The 21,280-nt window shown below is 48.6% G+C and overlaps 1 protein-coding gene across 1 annotated transcript in view; it reads right to left on the minus strand.

Moving 5' to 3' along the window:
* The window catches only part of LOC131258606 (uncharacterized), a 40,097-nt gene extending 19,229 nt beyond the window's left edge, over positions 1 to 20,868 (minus strand). Inside the window, exon 1 of the mRNA XM_058259958.1 lies at positions 19,688 to 20,868. Coding sequence (XP_058115941.1) covers positions 19,688 to 20,645 — 958 coding nt within the window. The 5' untranslated portion in view covers positions 20,646 to 20,868. The remainder of the gene's footprint in view (positions 1 to 19,687) is intronic.
* Between the last annotated feature and the right edge of the window lie 412 nt (positions 20,869 to 21,280).

Here is a 21,280-nt window from a genome sequence, read left to right on the forward strand (position 1 = left end):
AATACAGCTGTACCAACTTTAATCCGCCTCTGGCTTCAGTTGTGATTTAGTAAAAAGTAAAGTATGGATAGGGCACCAATCCGTTGGAAGAATGTGTATTCGAATCCCCTCTGTTCATGTTTGCGATACTGAAAGCTGGCTTAAGTACTGAACATTATCCCGTGGAAAGAGACCTCTTCAGAAGAGAAACATGCAGGTTTTACGGTCCCTGAGGAGACTCCTAGAGTGCCATTTAGGGACCACGGGATGCCGGCGAGGTGCATCCTGCACGTATCCTTCAACGAACGAGAAGTGGTTTCGCAAAGGGAAGAGTTCGTTTACGAATGGTTTGCATATAGAGATTGCAGCTTTGGTGGGGAGGGGAACGTCACCAACGTACGGGAGTGGGGTGACAGATAAGTCGTTCTAGTTTTGAATTAAATTTTAAACCCACCCCGGAATTGGGTTAGCAGTGTTCGTGTTCAGTGTTCAGTGTTTCCGAGTGGAGTGTGACCTTTATGAAACAGTCTTCGGTGAAACCTCAGCTCACGAGCACGAGCGTCGGTACCAGCATCCCGAGTAAGCCAATAAAGCCCACTAAGCCGATGAAAAGAAGCCAGCAGTCAGGAGGGTGACGAGCTGACTCGGTTCAGATTCAATTTAAAGGACTCGCTCGATGCAATCCGGTCGCATTTTACGGAAGGAAAAATTTCCCTGCAACGGAATGCAAACACTCTGGAGTGTGAGTGTACGTGCATCCGGTACCAGGACAAACACACACACACACACACACACACTCGACCTTCGGCGCGTGGTTGGCCGGTTTACTTATGACATTTTGTCAACCCAGGCTGAGGCCGGGAAGCTAGGATCGTCGCATGTTTTCAGTGCGTGTGAAAGCTCATGGCGCCAGGACTTCAGGAGCGGTTAGGAGAGTCGGTAGTGATGTCTGTTTACTTTGGGCATCGGCACACTTTGCATGCACTGGCTGCACCGGAAAGGGGTAGAACTCTTCAAGCTGTCCGTATCATGTGTAGACTTCAAACAAGCGATTTGCCAAAGGATTTATTATTAGATGAAGTTTGCGCATCGAAAACTATTTCTCTCGGAGATTTCCCTTCCAGAATGTCGGAGTGTAACCAAAGTGCAGTGTTTGTGCAAACATACGCTTTGCAAAACTAGTGATGGGTAAATTTGACAGAAAACCGGAACCGCTTCCGAATGACTCCACCAATTTCGGAAGCGGGTCCGTAAGGTAGGTGCAATACTTCGGGCTCGGTGCATTCAACTCGGCTAGTTGGAGCGTGATCGGAGAGGCTCTTCACAACAAGCAGACACCCGACTTCTTGATGCGGATCCTCCGAAGTTACTTCGAAAACAGAGTGCTCCATTACGCCACTGATACGGGGACCAGATCGCGCGCAGTCACAGCTGGGGTGCCACAGGGCTCGATATTGGGTCCGACGCTGTGGAACGCAATGTACGACGGTGTGCTGGACGTGGAGCTGCCAGCGGGATCATCCATCGTGGGATTTGCCGACGACCTTGTGCTGACCGTCGCTGGTCGCACACCAGAGGAAGCAGCCAATGAAGCTAGTCGTGCTATCACCTCGGTGCAGCGGTGGATACAGGATCACTCGTTATCACTGGCGGTTGACAAGACCGAGATTGTGATGGTGAGTAGCCTGCGGCGTGGACATCCGCGCATTCCTGTTCGTGTCGGGGACGTCGTCATCAGTTCGCAGCGCAGTATTCGATACCTGGGAGTCAAGATCGAGGACCATCTCCTGTGGACACCGCATATTATACACGTCACGGAGAAAGCCACCAAAGTGAACAGGGTTCTTCAGTATCTACTGAAAAACCACGGAGGCCCATCTAGTACCCGAAGGCGAACATTGGCGAGCGTTGCTTCCTCCATAATGCGGTATGCGGCGCCAGCTTGGTACTCAGCGCTGAATATCCAAAGTAACCGCAGATTATTAAACCGTGTGGACCGCATGTCAACTAAGATGGTCGCTAGCTGTTTCCGGAGTGTGAGGTATGAGGTTGCCAGCGTTGTAGCAAGCATGCCACCTATATGCTTGTTGATCGACGAGGACCACCGGTGCTACGAAGCCAGAAGTCAAACAGGAAGAGCGGCAAAAGATATACGAAAGGAGCAACGAACTGTCACATACTCGAGGTGGCAACTTGAGTGGGATGACATCGCCATGCAGACGTCAGCTAGCCGGTTCGTAAAGTGGGCGCATCGTCTTCTACCCGAAATAGAGCCATGGGCAACCCGGAGTCATGGGCTGGTTAACTTTCACCTGTCCCAGGTACTCACGGGTCACGGATTCTTTCACGAATTTTTGTTCGTGAAGGGGTTTGCTCAATCCCCGGACTGCATCAGGTGTACAGGGGTCGTCGAATCGGCAGAGCACGTGCTATTCGAATGCCCAAGGTTTGACGAGGTTCGCAACCGTTTGCTGTGTGGGTTCGGGTTGATCCCCGTCTCAGCGGACAACCTGCAAGCGTATATGCTTCATAGTCGCGAGTCGTGGAATCGTGTCGCAACAGCAGCTTCGGAAATAACCAGGGTGCTACAGCACGAATGGCGAGTCGAGCAGCAACAACGAGCTACTGCAGCAGCAGCAGCGACAAGAGGAGACGCAGCGGAAGCGGCGGGGAGACGGGGACAGAGTCGGCCCAGGCGGATTGGGGGCATCCCGAGACATCGACCGGCTCTGGCTGCCCGGCTTCATGCAATGGCGCCTAATGCAAGAGTAGCCTGGAACAGAGAACATCGGAATCTACTCCAACGTATGAGGCGGCTGCGGAACAGGACGGTCCGACGAAGAAACCATGAAGTGCTCGAGCGTAGAAACGAGGCGATGCTACGCGTGCTCGAGGCGGTCAATGAGCAGGAGCTGGAGGATGCCAGACGCGACCTCGCTACTGCAAATGCTCAGCTAGTGCCACCACAACCGGCGCAGAGGAACCGCTCGCGACGACGCAACCATGTGAGGCGTCAACCTGAACAGGTCCTTCCTCCAACTCCGAGATAAGTCGGGAGGGAAAATGCTGGGAGCTTCCAGCGAGTGCTTCGGGAAGGTTTTTAGGGGGTAGTAAACGGGAGTAATTCAATTGGTGGGCAACCATGTCAATTGTATCCCGTTTGAGTCCATCGTCGAGAGCAGGATAACTTTGGTCTGTTGATCCAAAGGTTGTCTAGAAGCCTCTCGGCGACATTCGCTTTCCCCCTTCAGGGGATCGTCGCGTGCCACAACGTCCGTAAAAGGAGATTTTTGTCCTTCCGAAACCCTCCCATCCTAGCTCTACCTTATTGGTGCACATGCGGGATGGGGACAAAGGGTCAGAGAGGTCGCCTTAGAGGTCGATCATATAAAAAAAAAAAATACTTCGGGCTCGGAGCCGTCCGGAGCCGGAGCTGTCGGAGGATTCCGGATGACTCCGGACGGCTCTGGACGGAATCGTAGGTTTTACTAAGCGATTCCGATCGGAAGCGGTTCCGGGCGGTGGGTGCGGTTCCGAGAACTCATCACTACTTCCGACGAATAATTGAAAACGGACCCATCGTAGTTGACCATTCATATATTCCACGGTCTGCAAAACGAAGTTTGGTTTTAACAAAATGTCAAACTGTGGATAAACCCTCTGCGCTAATGAACTAATTAGTGGTGGCTACGTCCAGCCCTTATTTAGCCACACTTTTGCAAAATTTCATTAACAATCACCGTCGAAACTAAGTGGGAGTAGGGGAAGGGGGAGGTAGAACTACTTTCGGTCGAATTTTCATCGTGGTGAGTTTCCGTGGTGTATCAGTTTCGCCCGGGAATATCATACACACAGTTGGGAACGAACTAACGTCATTCGAAGGACGACCGAGAGTTGTTTCGCACTGGGGATGGAAACGCAAGTAAAAACATCATTTCATGTGAGGGGGAGTGGGTGGGGAAGGGGGGAGGGGTAGGGCGAAAATGCACGCAGGGTAATAAATTATTCATCAAGTTGCTCATTTATCACTCGCTGACCAGGCCGAGCTGACACGCCAGCATGATTGACTGACATACACGCAGTGAAAATGTTCTAATCTAGTCCAGTATTTTCCCTTCCCCTCCCCCCTCCACCCCGCCCCCTCACCGGGATTGACTGACATCCAGTGTGTACGTGCTGCTGCTGGAAAAAGGGCCGAGCGTTCGAGGTTCGTGACCATATCATCGCCCACCAACCAAACGGATGAACCAAACGGATGACGATCCACCCGGACGACGCCACGTTTGGAGGTGTTGGTTCCGACGCGAATGCAGCACGTATGTTCGCTGGGCATGGGCATCTTCGGGAAAAGGGCACATTAATACGATTAGTGTATGATAATACCCCATTATCCTCGCCACCGCATGCATGCCTCCGAACGGCGGGGGGGCTTTTTTTGCAATTTGTTTCCCCCTTTCGGACAAACACGTATCAGTTTTTCCGACTTACAAACCACCTTACTTTGGTGTCTTGTATTATTGGGTTTAGTATGCAGTCATACTCCTTTCCTTTTTGACTACTCTTAAAAGAATAACCTTGAAAACTTGCACCATATCACAACAGACTTTTTGTGTTTGAAGGCGTGTGTGTGTTGTGTTCAAATCCTTCTGAAGCAGACTATGTCAACTAAAGTTTGATTATGTTAGGAAAGCTGTGAGCGAGTAGAACAAACTTTTCGAAAGCCTTTCCATGAGGCTCAGTAGTTTAAGGGAAATTGCATACCCCACTTCGACCGGATATTCCCAAGCCCGTCTTGCATCCCCGTGGTGATGAATTGCCTTGCGCCGTCGTCGTCGTCGTCGAAGCTGGCCAACTTTTCCCGTTAAGGTGTAATATCTACGAAAGCACATCGATGTTGCCTTTCCGTTGCAGGCTTTCGGTGAAATTAAAAAAGGGTACAACAAGTGACATCCGTTCGTTCGTCCGTTCATCCGAGGAAGGTGAGTCAAAAGTGGGGAGGGTGGGAATGTGGAGGGAAGCTGTAGTGGGAGATATTAAATTACGAAATAAGAAACCCCGTTTCCGAAAAAACGGTAACGGGATTGCGTGTGGCGACATTTAAACGGCACATTTTCCACGGCGATGGAGTGGGCCGGTGGGGGGGAGGATAGGAGGGAGGGGGGGGGGTAGTGCGAGGCCGATATTGCTATTATTGTGGCACAGCCCCGGCAGATAAAGGGCGGGTGAACTTTGGCAAATTACCGGCTTCGTAGGATTGGAAAAGTTTTTGATACTGGTCGGGTTTTTCCATCCAGCGAGAGAAGGGGTGTGTAAAAGCGGGGGCAACTTGAGGTTTACAGCAAGGTAGCTCGATTGGTCGTTGGTATTGTCGTATTTTTGAAAGTCACCAGGATCCGCAGAAGCGGAGGTTTATTTTATCATTTATCCGAAAAGCGAGGAAAGTTCGGGAGTAATTGAGCCGTGAATCGCGCGCATCTGCTTGGGAAATGGATGCTCATGGCTGGGAGAGTGTGTGTTTTTCTTGCCGCTTTCCACGGAATCCATGTCAATGTTCCAATAAAGCTTTAATGCGAACGTCTCAAAGAAACCTCTCAAATTGGAAAACCCTTTCCAACAATCATCAAGTTTCCGTCGGAGAGCCGTTTTAAATGCTGGGAACTGCTTTCTGCTTCACTGATACGATCAACTCGCTCGTTGTACGAAGAAAGAAAATACATTATAACTGAGGCTGACACGAAACGACACGAATTTACCCGGTGCCTTGCCGACGCCATTTAACTCCAAAATTAGCTCCTCCGTTTCGCCGACGTCACAAGCACAAACCTGCTTCTGCACTTTCTGCAGCCGACCCCCCTGGCCTGGTCCGTGGGCGTGAATCGGCGCGGGGTAAATTATAAGGGAAATTTGTTGTTAAATTATCTGCGACCATCTCAAGCGAGACCCCATTTTCCCGCCCCTTTCGCCGGAGCGTGGCAAAAAACGTGACAACCCCCGATGTGTTTCACCTTAATTTGGGGATGGGGGGAAAAAAAGAAAAGCTCACCCTTGCTGGAGGGCAAGTTCGGTGGCCTCCGCCGGTCGGTGGATTTGCGTCATTTTGCCGACCACCGGTGGAAATCATACGCGAGCCGGAAACCGTAACCGCAAGCTCGATTCCGACGGAAGGACATAGAAGAAAAGAAAAAAAAGGCAAACGGAAAAGCGTACGACGTACTAAGGAAAACCAACCACCCGCTAGCCGGAGAGCGTACCACTTTTGAAAGGCGATTTATTTCCAGCGCTCGAAGGAGCACGCTTTTCCACACGCACACCGTAATACAGCTAAATAATAATGCTTAATCTTATTAATATCTGGTCGGGAGATTAGATTTTATGCTCGGCCTGTTGTCGATGCGATTATGCTCGAGTGCGGCTGGAGAGCGAGCGCTAGTTTCCCTCCCCCCCCGTCTCCCAAAAGAACCGCTCGGCTTTTTTCTTTGCCGTTTCTTTCACTTCGCGTCGCGAACCGAATCTAAATGGGAAATTATGCCACCGCCAACCTCGAAACCGGTCGTGGGAGTTCGGTGTCGTGTGGCCATATCACACAAGACATTTGCGATTGACCACAAATGGGAAGGAAATGTTTCGGCGCACCCATTTCCCACCCGAGGAAAATTCCGCTCCGCCACCCTGGGGGGTGGTGAACGAAAATTTATCGTGGGTAAGTTCCTCGAGCTCGGGCGTGATTTTTGCAATTCGACACCGAACCCACAAAAGGAAAGGAAAGAAAAGGGCCAACAAATAGGTGGAGCGTTCTGAAAACACACACACACACACCCGACGCTGTTCGCACTAAATATAGGATTAATGACGAAAGTGTGTCGCAATGTCGTCGGTCCAGCGTTTTTTTCTTTCTTTTTCCGTGCTTCGCTTTGGGGTGGATACTATTTTCGGTACGAATGACATGTTGTGTCTTGGCCCCCCCTGTTCGAGTGGTTTCCTCCTCTGCCCTCCCCACTTCGTTCCTGAATATTTAGCGCCGCATTTTCGGTATCCGATTGACGTAGACTCATTTCGGCCGGAGATGGTTTGAGCAGAGATTGTGCACGGTTTACGACCGTGGAGGGTTATGTTTTCTTGAATTCTTGCTTCCGAAACGATCAAGAATTGCGTGAGTTTTTGCTTCCGCGTTTCTCTTGAACAACCTGCCTTTCTATCGTCCTCAATCGGATGTATCGCCACCATAATCAGATCGTAACCGGCGAATCAGGGGATGGACAATCAATGGTCGTCCAATTCCCCCGAGAGGAGAGAACCGGTTGCGGACGCCACCGAAGCCGGCCACAGCGAATCAATCACCGAACGTCCGGTTCAGCGACCCGAAACGACCATGTCCGGTTACGGACACGAGGACGATGGCACCAAACCGCAAACCACCGGAGGCCACCTGTGGGAGGTGGAAAGCGTGAGCGACCAATCAATCGGATCGCCTCCCATCGGAGGCAGACAATGTTCCACCACCGGACATTGTATGTCGCACAAACCGCAACCGGTTCGGATGCAAGTGTAAAATCAACCCTGGGCACCTGGGGTGGGATGGTGTTTCCTTGGAAAATTATGTCCAGCCATCCGGGACTGCAGCAGGCTATTCGAGCGGAACAAGCTTCAAGGGAACAACGTGACCGCGAGGAATTGATGCAGCTTCTTCTCTCGATGTCTCGGTGTTTTATGGGCTCGAGTTTCACAGATTCGAATCCAGGAATGAAACAAAGTAATGAGTCTTACATAATGTTGGAATAGAGATGTATAAAGTATAGAGTTGTGTAAATCTGACTCAGATTCATGAATCGGAATGAATCTCTGATTTCGTCGAGAGATTTGCGTGAATCCTGAAGACACACCAACGCCTATGCAAGAATCGGGGAGATTCGTGACAGATCCATGAAAGATTCAAGAAGATTCATTATGGTTTCGAAAGATTCATTAAGCTTTGTAGATTCGAATCCGCAAAGATTCATGAATCCATCTGAATGAATCTTAGGTGAAAGATTCATATGATTCAATCTCGCAAAAAGATTCATGAAACACAACACTAATAAAGTAGTGATGTGCGAAATTAGTGAAAATGAATGATTGAGTTAAATCTTACTAATGAATGATTGATTGAAATCCTAAAGGATAGTTTTTGTTACTAATTTTTATTTGAATCCTTAACTGGGATTCGAATCCCAAAAGAATGAACGAGTGGGTAAAAGTGTTGCTAGTCGTCATAGAGATTCGAATCTCAAGTAGCGATTTGAATCCCAAAAGTGAGTAAAAGAGCTGCCAGTCACCATAGAATAACAAATTAGGATTCGAATCAACTTGATTTTGTGATTCGAATCCCAATTTGGGATTCGACTCTCTATGGCGACTAGCAACTCTTTTAATCACTCTTGGGATTCGAATCACTCTTGGGATCTCTATGGCGACTAGCAACTCTTTTACCCACTCGTTCATTCTTTTGGGATTCGAATCCCAGTTTAGGGATTCAAGTCTCCTCGAAGATTAATAAATCATTTTCCTCATTTTAAATCACAAAAGAGTGGCTTAAAGAGTCGAATCATCATGCTGATTGTTCGCTCTGATGAAAATCTTTAAAAAGAGTTGTTATTTTCAACACTAGTTTCAAGCATCTGATAGATTTTTGTACATAACACAACAAAGGATGGCTTTGTGCAAGCCCTCGACTGCACATTTCATTAGATAATTTAAAGGTTGTGCATACTTAACCCCATTCAAGTCGACCACATCTTAGACGCTAAGAGCGGGGTACACTAATCAGATTATAATTAAATTGTGAAGTATCTACTCCACAACCAACTTGCGAAGTGGAGTAAGTATGACTGCTCGAGTCGTTCCAATGATTTTAATTACGATAAACGATCCTTACCGAACGCGAGGTACCCCAAAGTTCCGAGAAGCCACTTTGAAACTCGTGTTCAAGGGTTTGCGGTTCAAGATAAATGTTTCCTCAGGATGTCTGCATCCTTGAAAAAAAGGTAACACACGCCGAGCGTTCGGGTCGGTTGAGGTGATAAAAATGGATGAAGTAACATATTTAACATTGCCGAAACTGGAAGTGGCGATGGGCAAATGTGTGCACACGTGCGCTCATCTATAAATATGTATTTCATCATCGGAGTCGCTCGATGCGGGTGTTGGTTGGAGTTCCTGTGAAATCGAGAACTGGCACACTTCGCTTTTTCGGCACCCGTCTCCCTCTTCCAGGGATTTTGTTTGAGTCGTTTTGACAGCTGTGTTGCGAGAAACCCGGTGCGATACCCAGCATCATTCGCTCACTCCATATATATACAATACCAGGTTATATACAATACCAGGTTCGCTTACAAAGAATGATTGGTGGTTGGAGTTTCCGGTGTAGTTGTCACTTTTCGAAACGTCAGTAGTTGCCAACCTGACCTTCCCGTACGCTTTTCACCGCAACCGGTTGAAAGGGGCAGAGACGAGAACCGAAGCACAATAAAGAAGGATGCTAACTTTTCGTAATTATCATATGCACCCTACGTTTGTATCAACTCTACCGGATGGAGCACATCATTTCCTTTTCCCCCCCGTACTATGTCATTAAATCAGTGGAAATTGGAAAGCCTTTGCGCCTCGCGTTTCTGCAATCAAGCCGGATTTCAATAAAAGTGTCAAATGAAGTGCAACACCGATCGTTGCATTTCGCAATAATTACACTCAACGGCGCAAAAACAAAAACCCACACCGACGTCCCGTGGGGTATGAAAAGATAAAAGCCGGTGAGTGTCCGTTTTTTTATTCGCTTCATATTCCCGATGTTCATATTCATCGGTGTGTAATTAAAAAAAAAGTGAGGCGTTCCTGTTCAATCACGTTGGCCAATAGTTATCGACATCCATCCGTCCGTTTGCACAATCACTGAATTATACCGTTGATGAATACCGGTTCGAGCCAATCAATACCAAACCAACCGCATGTTATGCATGTGTCGATATGAAAAGAGAAAAGGAGATCCTTTGAATCGGTGAGTTCTTTTTTTCCCCCGGTCGTTAGTGAGCGATTTTCACGAATTTTCATGGTGGCCTTGACCGGTACCGGGGAAGGTACACAAAGAAGCTGCAATAACCACGCGCCAACCATGACTATGCGTAACGCCTTTTGGCATCGAAATGTAATAAAAAAAATAGGACGCTCTAGCAGGAAACTCAAAAATACCGTTACATGACAAAAGTATAACAATGAAAGGAGTGTTTTTTACCATATAATGAAATCATTTTACCTTGAGGTCAGTTTTTCCATGTATGTCAGGATGTCTTTATTTTGTTAAGGATCGCGATTTTTATTGAAATTCCGGGAACTCTCTCAAAGGCAGACAAAAATGAGGACAATTTTCCTCAGCTTTTTGCCCTTATTAGACAAGGATTTTATCTGTCAACTTTTACTATCAAAGTAGGCTTTGACAGGTCGTTTGACATAAAAATGAAGTCCGCTCGAGTACTAACGAAAAGTTCTACAAAATGGGGTTTGCAGTTATTTGATCATTTTCTTGTTTGAATTTAGCGTATTGTTCATCCTAGAGTAATGAACAAAATCTGTTGCAAACATCAGAGCAAAAAGTAAACAAATCGCCACTTTGACACATAAATCGGTCGTGCCCGATTCCGATTTTGAGGAAGGAATGTATCTGTCAGTCGCGTATGGCAGAAAACTTCTGGGAAAATATGACAGATAAAGTCCTCGTCTAATAAGGGTGTTTGTGATGTTTTACAAAGTAAGATTCAAATGTATTTATGTACATGTGAAAATGGATTTTATGAATAAAAACTAAACCGTTTGTTTCATTAAAATTATGACATAACGAAATCAGTTTCAAATTTCAAATTCTTATAAAAATAAACAGGCCTAACGATTAACACTATTCTCACCTAAGAGTTTACCAGAACAGACAAAATGCTGTTAAATTGTGCCGTCAACATATTTAAATGTCATGGTGGAAATAGAAACGGCTCGTACAGAAGGAAAGGAAATCTGCAACGATAAAAATTAATGCCATTGTGGCAAGGAAAAGCGTTGCATGTTTTATTCAAGCGACGGATTACCTTCGCGCAGGTTCATGCCCCCGCGAGTTGCATCGTGCACCTCCGGACACAATCCCGAGCACTTGCTGGCAGAAGCAAATTGAAACGCGTTTCCCTGCTACGTGTGTGTGTGTGTGTGTTGGGACTCGTGCTAGGTCTCGTGCTTACAATCGATAAATGTCGATGTCTTTCCCTCGGGGCAATGGACGATAAAGCGAACCCCACACAACCGCGAGACCCAATGAAAAGCAAAGGGAGGAGGGGGGAGAAAGGGATTTTCCTTTTTTCCGTCGAGTGACTCCTATACATATGCACACGCTCCAGGTCCGAGTGTGGTATGTGGGTTGAGCTCGAGCTCGAACGCGAAACTCGCCCGAAAGGTGTTTTCCTCCGTTCGCTTTCCACCGTGGAAGAAAAACAGCTACCGACAAATCCGAGCTCGGGGTGAATAAGCAAAAACCCCGGCATATACCTGCCTCTCGAAACCAGTCCACCTAACCAAGCAGGCTCCGGCAAGTTGTTTTTCCGGGCCTCGGAAGTCCTCGGGAAGCGTTGTTGGAAAACTTTCCCCGGACTCGCACTCGCACACGATTGATCGTTTTTGGCAAGCGCGTATGAATGGACTGGAAACCCTGCGAACCCTCGCGAACTCCATCCCCCCCCCACCCCATTGTTCCCCCTCGAACCGCGTACCTTTACGCTTTTCCTTCCTAGTCGCATGCGAGGGTGGCTCCAGACAGATTGCGATAACAAACGCACACACACACACTCACACGCAGAGGCTAAAGTTGGCATGGTTTCGACGGCTGGAGCTCAACACATTTCCCGGCCGCGAGCAGGCGGAAAATCTGGGCACCGTCCAGATTATTGTTGAAGTGGAAGCGAACCGTAAGCCAATGTCGACGAACAAATCTGGAACGCGACGAAATCGGGAACGTGCGCTAAACTACCCGGCGCGACCGAGGGGGTTTTTCTCGCATTTTCCCAAGCGGGGGGAGGGGTGCAAATCAATGCATCAACAGTCGCGAGCACCAAGTGCTAAAACCGGTTGCTAAAACGAATTGCACATTGCGAATTGGCGAACGCTATTTTATTGCGCGCAGACGGAGTTATTGGTATTTTATACAAAATGGTCGGCTCGAACGGGGCGGGTGTGGGCGGAGATGGAAAGCATGTGCACAGCTGCTTGTTTGCGACAAATTGCATCCCCCTCGACCCACTACCGGCGTGGGTGGACGAAAGTGCACTGAAGTTGACAAACTGCCTGCCTTTGCCCGAGGCCAGCCCTTCGTACAGTTTTCGTCGAGTTGCGCCCATCATCTTCCAGTAGGCGAGTGCATGTGTGTGTGTGTGTAGCCATTCAGTGGCAAGTCATTTTTATGACAGACCGCTTCCGGTTCGCGAGGCGAACGGAAAAGCAAACACAGACACATTATGCCACCCACAGCCGTGGATGGACGGGGGAGTGCCGGTTCTGCCACCCACTTTCCCCGCGGAAACTTGACCTGCAAAGGCACACACACACATATGCCTATAGTGCCCGATCGGAAGCTGATGAATAACGGCCTAAGAAAATGTGCATCATTCGGTGAAAGGAACGTCTTGTAAGTGAGTTGGTGGGTGAGAGGGGGGTTGGAAGGGGGGGGGGGGTCATATGGCTGAGATTTATAATTTCGAGTGGGCGGATTTTAAGTACCATTTTTATTTCGACTCCTGCACATTAGTCGTTGCGGGGTGGACACCGAATTCATTCGAGCAATAATATTTATTGCAACATTTTCCTCCGAACACTTCACGTCATGATGTTGGTAAGCATAGGGCCGTTTTTTTTTGGACGTCATTTCTAAGGGATGATTTATGGCAGACGACTTTGCAATAAAACGAGAAGAGAGAAATGAGAGCCAACTTGAGTGGAAAATAAATTGAAAGCCGTTTTGGAAACGCACTCCATAAAAATCGTTTTATCTTACTGTCGACATTTTACGGATCGCATGTTCGAGTGTTGTTGTTGATAGTGAACACACTTGGACACGTGTGAAATATCCGATCCGACGCTTATGTGTTCATCTCAGCCGAACAGGTCAACAGCGTTTGTCCACGAGCAGGTTTGGGAACATTGTTTCAAACGACTCGAGTTAAGTCCAAGACGTGAGATTAAGGTTACCTTCACTGTCAACGCGATCAGATGGCTTTTCCCTAACCATACACACACACACGCACACACATACAGACCGTCTACCCCCTTCACTGTGCTCGGATCGCTTTCATTACCATCGTTTCCAGTCATCGACGGCATTAGGCAGCATCCTCCGTTTTCCTTCCCTCGTTCGAATGCCCATGATGGGCTGGCATCATGAAAAGTGACCTGTTCACTTATCACCTTCTCCTCCCCACTTTCTTCCTTCTCTCCAGCCTGACTCCCTTGTAACAGAAACCATTTGACGTAACTTTCTCGCGTGGCATTTTCGTGAAACCGGCAATATATATATATATATCCATTCGGCTTCGGCATACCGTATTTTCTCCGGCGTTATCCTTTTCTAGCGACAAACCATATTGGTGTGTGCGAATGTGTCTGTGTGTGTGTGTGTGTGTGTGTGGAATGTAATGAAAGTTGGCGTGGGCCATAAATTTTCACCGATAGCAGAAAAAGCCCCGGGACGGGACACGCAGTAGTTTTCTAGCCACGTCCGGGAAAGGCCTCTGCCACTTGTCCGAATTTTTATCGTCCTGTCAACCGGCGCCTGGCACAAACACACACACACACACACACACACACGTGGGGGTAAACAAATGAACCGGACGGAAGCCACCCACATATGATATCAAGCGGAGGATACCGGGACCAGATGTGTATGTGTGTGGACCCAATTTTCGTGAACCTTTCCCTAATGACAAGAAAAAGATAGAGCAAGGCGGGAAAGCGTTCCTGGAGCAAGGGTTTGAGGTAGAGACTGGTAGGCTTTATTGTTTACCTTCTGTCTGCGGAGTTGAAAGAAACTTGAATGTTTTGGCCTCTTGTTTTTTTTTCTTGTAACGTATCCTTGGAGCAATAATTGCCTAGACATTACAAACAAAATCGAGGAAAGCGCATCTTTGTGACAGAAAATCGCAAAACAATCGCCACGGAACCGACCGACTTTCCTTCGGCTTCAATCAATCATCTTCAATTACATTAGCCAAAGCCAGGTGGAAAATCCCCGGCAGATCGGTGGTAAGTCTTTGCAATAAATTCATACCAGCCCCGGGTCCGTTGTTAGGCTCGTGGAAAACGGGAAACCTTTTTCTCTCTCACTACCACCACAGCAGCAGCAGCTTCCTAACTCATCTACCCCATTATCCTTAATTAACCGTCGTCGTCGTCGTCTTCGTGGTCGTCGTTTGCTAATCTCAGTCCCCGCCTCCCCTGGGGTTGGCCTCGCCAGATGGCGCTGCTCGGGAAACTGCCGGGAAGCCGGGGTGGATGCCGCAAGGGTTTTGGCTGCTAAGCCCATGGGGAAGGATTATGGAATTAATATTTTAATCAAGATTGATATGTTTCCAGCTTTCGATCGCATTCTAAAATGTTAACCGCGCGAAGGCGAGCACGTGGAAAATACGGTGAAGTTTTCCCCCCTTAGTGGCTCGAGAATGGAAATCAAGGGATTCGGTCGAGTCGAGCGTTTCCCGAAATAGCCCCGGCTGACTAGCAGGTTTAAGCTGGACAACGTTTAATGAAAACAATTATCGTAATAATCTGTACACACAGAAAAATTACAATACGGTAGGATTTTCAAATCACACCATGATATTTTTATTACCGAACGGAAATTTATGGAAAACCACAGAGATTAGTCTCCCGGTTTAATTTTGGTCCACCTCATAATTTGATTAGACAATTGGTGATATCATGAACATTGTTTCGGGTAATCCTTCAGTTTCATTATCTCAAACGGGAAAGTTATAAATTCCTTCAGCCAGATGAAGTTACTTAAGCGTTTCTACACAGGCTAGTTCTACTACGGCTTTCAGTTTCCAACAGTTACCCGAATGTGGCAACTCCCGTTTCCTCGACGAACTTGTGCATAAGTGGAAAACAGCGGTTCTCGCTTTCGCGGTATGGAAAAACTTGACAGTGTCGTACTCTCGGCGCGTTTGACGTGCGACCTTTTATCGCACCGTACGCTGGTGGAAACTTTCCCCCCCGGGAAAAGTTGTCCCTCAACATGTGCGGGCGAACGCTAGCGCAGCCGACCCTGGGCAGGAATTTCCTTGGGCGCGAGTTTCGGATACTCTTACTAATTTCGGTCCCGGTTGGGGGAAACTAGTGCCCGAGAAAATGCACTCCACATTTTGCGAGATTCCGGACAAGGCCACAAAGTTTTCCCCCCACAGTTTCTGACAAAGCTGGTTGGATGAGCTAATAATTTGCCGAACTCTGGGAAAGTTTAACGTGTCGGAATGTGAAGCGTTGGCACATTATCGTGGGGGGTTTTCCCGCTGCCTTATCGCGCGCACGTGATGTAATTTGGAAAATGGCTTAAATAACGGCATTCTGCAGCTTCTGAGAAAAGACTGCTTTAAACATTTGTCGTCATCGGAAAACCTATTCATTGTGCATATAATTTGTTTGATGCTCCATTTCCGGAATCGAGGAAAATTCGTATCGCAAGAAGAAATAGACATCATTTTCCCGGTAAACTACTCGGAATCAAATGATACTTTATTTCTCCTGCCATGAAATCGAATACGTCGGAACCATAAACAGGAAGGAAGCGGGATCACACGCACACAACGATAATAGAATGGAGAAAAAAATGACAGGTCATGTCAGTGTATGCCGGATATGTATCTCATGCAAACGCAAGACGTTGCTTTTATCTTGCGTAGCGGGGAAAAAGCATAAAAAAGCGCCCGCTTTTACAGGTGTTCGATAAAACCTCCCACAAATGTGCCGATCTGTTAGTGTGTGTGTATCTGTGGGCTTCTCAGAATCGCTCGTGCCGATCTTTTTTTTCCACCTCTCCGTTACAGTTGCTGCTAGATGAGGCGTTTTATGAATATTGTTACCCACCCGCATTAGCACAGTCCCGTCTCTCATTTTTCACGGGAAGAAAACCCCCCGGAAAACCGGCCGACCCTGGACAATAGAGAATGGCCCTCGGGTTGGCGAGGTGGACCAAGGAAAGAGGAAGCAATTCCCATCAGAGAGTTCCGCATTTCCGCACCCTCCCCCCCATCCGCTACCATCCCCACCAGTAGGCGTTTTCCCGATGTTTTCCTTTGTTTCGGCCGTGTGACAAGCATCACCGACAGATAGAAGGAAATTGCGCAACAGGTGAGCGTTTTCCGCTTTTCCCCGGCGTAGCTGCCACTCGCTTTATGGGCACTCCCGGTTGCTGCTCCCCGGTTTTGTGCGATGGTATGCGTGCGCTAAGGGCTATCGCACCGGGAATTGGTGAATTCGGCAAGGCCAAATAATGCAAATCATCCTGCTCCTGCTGGGAATGTGTGTGAATTTGCCGAAACGATGCTGCCTCGAAGGTTCGACGACGACTCGCACCAAAGGTTAGGTTATGCTCACCACACCAAACAATGAACGAGGAATAAAATGATGAGCGCTAAACCACGGGACGAGCAGCGGGAAGTAATTCCTCCTAGAAATGTAGGAATTATCTAGATCTAGTTCTCTCTCTCTCTCTCCTTCTCACTCATTCCACGGGCTAACCCTCCTGGTGAGCGATGCTATCGTGACGAAGATTATCGGAAAATGATATGTGAAAGGCATCACAGGTACGCCATTAGGGAAAATTGACAATTTGGAGCGTAAAGACGCACAGCTTGGTTCCTCCTAATGTTTTCGTTTCCTTCAGAGAGCACACAAATAAAAAGGAACGCTTAACTATTTCCGTGGAATGGTTAAGTGTTTAACTCAGAAAAATATTGTTATCAAAATATCGATTCACATTTCTTTTGCCATTTCCTTAACCTTTGTAAATCATTTTCCCCATGAATTGAGACCGAAAGACGGTATATTATATATAGACAACCCAAGAACTTTCACTAATATCAGCAAAAACATACACAAATATGTATGATCATAAATGGCACATCAATAAAACTAACTTGGCTTAAACACAGAGGTATTATGGTGAAGGTATCGATCGATTTAGTTGAAAACTTGAGTAGCTTCTCTAAGCTTAAACTTTTTTGTACGAAATCTGCTCATCTATGCTTTTATTCTTAATTATTTTCCAACATTGACAAGTTCAATCAATGCTTGACAGACTTTCAATAATTTATTTTGAAGAAAACGACAATGTAAAGTAACTTCACTCCATCCACAGGAAAAGTAACTAGAAAGATAGCGAAGTCTTTTGACTTGAGTAATTTCTCTAAGCATAAACTAGGTTTTATGAAATCTGCTCATCTATTTATTTACTCTACGTTGTTTTCCAACATTGACAACTACAATCAATGCTTGACAGACTTTCAATAATTTATCATTAAGAAAATGACAATGTAAAGTAACTTTACTCCAGTCACAGAAGAACGAACTAGAAAGACAGCAAAGTCCAATAAGTATTCCTTGCATTGTCTCAGAAAAAGCCGCCACCACAATCAACTTTGTTCAACCACAACCGTTTATCCTAAAACACACAGGTGGAGCATGCTTTTTCCACCGGCTTACGCGGTGGGAGATTTTCCATCGAACATGAATCCCGTCACGTACGTCCAACCGGTTGTACAGCGGACACAAAAACGCCCCGCCAGTTCATCGGAATGCAGAAACCATAACGGCGTCTCATTGCTCCCGGCATGTCGCCGATAAGCCTGGATCGTGTACCGACCGAGATCTGAGGCTCCCGTAGTTGCGGGATGGCTAAACTGAACACCATTATTGCAGGTACAGGTAAGCCCGACATTATCCGCGACGCAAACGGCGTGGAATAGCGAAACAACCCCACCGCTTCTCATTGCACCGAACCGAGAATCTTTATTATCCATGTTGTCAAAAATACCCGTCCATACATTCACCCGATCCAGACCAAGAAAGAGCGCCGAACCCTAGGCAGTGTGGCATTAAATTGTTGGAAAAAGGCACCGGGCCGGGAACGTTCGCGACGTCGAGTGGATCTGGTGAATTTTCGCTAGCACGACGACGAAACAGAAAAAAGAAACGCAGCGCGAGAAAAATTGGCAAACGAAAGCCTCCGGCAGATCATTAAATGTGGAAATAAAATATCACCTCGTCCACCGAGCGCGCGCGCACACACCCACGCGCCGCCATCCGTCGTCGTGGAACGGGCCGGATGCTCTTTGGGGTATTTTCGGTTTTCCCTTTTATTTGACTGTGTGCGGGCGACAAACGAGCATGCCAATTTACGATGCCGACCACGGCTGCCTTTGACGTTGAGCACACGTCTTTCTTTGCCTTTTCCACGATCGCCCTTCGGGGCTGTGTGTGTGTGTGTGTGCATGTATAATGATCTCCAGCTGATCGGTACATAGCTGACGGAACCGTTTTCCACATGTTTGCTTTTCACAAAGTTCTCTTTTTTCTCGTTTGTGTCCGACTCCGCACTTGCGACGTGACATTCGTCGTCCCGTCGTAAAGAAAAATCGTCGGATTCGCGGCAAACGCTTGGCATTCCTCATCGGGCACTTTATCCATCCATCATCATAGAAGTCGTCGGTAAACGAGAGGGAGACGACTTGCCGTACCCTTTCTTTTTTGTCAGTTCCACCGACATCCGTCGACGTCGACGAGGATCGGGACCCTGAGTTTGGGATTAGCCACGGATTTGTGGCACGACCGTGTGATGTGACATCCCTCCGGAAGGAAGCGTCGGTGCAACAAACGGTCACCATGAACGATGGCATCCATTTTGATTTGATTGTCGTAACCATTTTTAGTACGTAATTTGATTTAATTCCCAACTCCTGCACAAACGGAATGGCGAATGAGGGAGGGCTTTTCATAAACTTGTTGGGTAACTGCACACGCTTTTCAAATTTGGCTTTCCGGAACCAGAACCAAGAGCAGATGTCTTTATCTGAATTACCAGAAACTTATCCCTGCTCTGAAGTGATCACTGGTTCGTCTTCCCCCAAAGCGTTCCGTCGTATAGAAAGAATCGTGCCGACAGCAGACTTTTCCGGAAAGTTCTTCCTTTAGCAAATAATTTCCACAGTCCCCAAATGGCAGCGTTCCCCAGAATTTGCTTAGCGACAAGAACTTGGCATTTCACCCACAGTCTCTGCACATAAGAACTTTACCTGCTTTGATGAAGATGGCCTCATGGAAAAACCCACCCGGGGATCCAAGTAGGAGTGCCAAAAAATTCGATTTGCAACGCAAAGTGGATCACTCACATCGTCAGAAGCTACTTAGACAAGGTAAACCGAGAGCAATGAAAACTTGATGCTATGTTTTAACAGTTCAAAGCGAAATTCTCAAAAGTTAATGTCAGATATTCTGACTACCAACAGTCTTTGGTATTAGGCTGGGATTTATATATTTACAGGTTCAGAACTATACACTTACAGTTTCAGAAGCTCTACAATTGAAAATCAGAGGCATTGGAGTTCCTCCCAATATACCAAGCGAATGGCTTAGAACTCATCAGGTATCAGGTACTTACCGATCTGTGGAACGTCGTACTGCCGCTGGCCGCGGGTACTGCGCAGCATCAGCTGGTTGGCGATGCCGTGTGGGATCGAGGGCAGACTGCTGCCGGCGCCGGAGTCCTGCGCCGAGTCGGCCATCATCTTGTTGCGGGCGCCGGTAGGTGACGCGCGCTTGCTGCTCGTCGCCGACCGCTGCTGCTGCTGCTGCTGCTGCTGTTGCTGCTGGCTGCCGTCTCCCGCGGCGCCACTCAGGCCGTCGTCCACCTCGCCCCCGTTGTCGTCGTCGTCCCGGTCGTCCATGCTGGATGAGCCGCCACTGGACGTGCCGCTGCCGGAGGCGGCCGATTGGCTGGCGATGCCGTACGAGGGCGCACTGACGTGGGCACCTTCACGCGAGAGTTGCTGCTGCGCCGCGCGGATGTCGAAGTTGGTTTGGACCCCGAATAGCTCCTGAAGACCCCGGGGCGGCTGGCCGACGAGGGGACCGATCGGACCGTGGCGCATCCCCGCCGACGACAGGTGCGCCGGCGGAGGACTCAGCTCTGGCAGCTCATTGCTTGTCATTCCGTGGATGATGCCCGCCGCTTCGACTCCACCGCCTCCGGAGTGACGGAGCATCCCCTCTCGGACGCTGTCGGCGGAGGTCAGGACGGCGTTGCCTCCGATGCCGTTGCTACCGCTACTGCTGCCACCTGCTGTGCCTCCTCCTCCTCCTCCGTGCGCCAGATGAGCGCCCAGCTTCTGGTGGACCGAACCCATCATGGCGCGCACGCCACCGCCCGCCCCGGGTCGCATCAGGTCGACGCTGTTCTCGGCGGCCAGCAGCTCCGACATGTCGTCCAGGTCGTCCAGGAGCTGTGCGGGCGGCGGCGGGGGCGGTGGCTTGATGTAGGCATCGCGTGCCATATGCAGCGAGTACGTACTCGAGAGCACGCTCATGTACGCCAGGATCGGTAGAATTTCTCGCATCATTTTTCACCTCTGCCACTCGCACGCACGCACGCACGCACGCACCAACGAACGTACGCACGCAACCCGTACTACACACACACACACACACACGAGCACACACCGACTTACACTCGCACACACGCGCGCGCTGTCGGGCAAATCGCTTTGACGCTCCCTCTGGGACTTCTGCGGACCTCTGGCGTGTATCTGCGCGTGGGCGAACTCCGGACTCCAGAAGCCCAAACCGACCCTGTCCCCTGTCCTCCTGTCGGTCGCGTCCGTCCGTCCGAATTCAACAGGTTCTCCGGCTCCGGCCGAGACTACAAGTTCCCGGGTTCGTGACCCGTCTCCTTCGGGATTGACGAAGATGGGCCTTCAACCTTGAGCCCTGGAATAGGCGTAGGAATGAAGCGGTTCCGACTTTGCACGGACGTTCGGTACGCTCGAAGGTCAACACCGCGGGAAGGTTCCTAGGGAGTGGATCTAATTTCGACAAGGTAAGTACTACACGCTTTCTTTCCAAAAACTTTCACTGCTTCCGCCGGGGTTGCGGGTTTCTAGGTAAGAAAGGAGGAACGCTACACTGGTGGTGACTCGGTTCGTATGGGATGCATCCCATTTGTGGGATCTCGACACGCGCTCAAGTACTCCGGACG

This window comes from Anopheles coustani, chromosome 3 (genome assembly GCF_943734705.1).
Source record: "Anopheles coustani chromosome 3, idAnoCousDA_361_x.2, whole genome shotgun sequence".
In the NCBI taxonomy this organism is placed as follows: Eukaryota; Metazoa; Arthropoda; class Insecta; order Diptera; family Culicidae; genus Anopheles; species Anopheles coustani.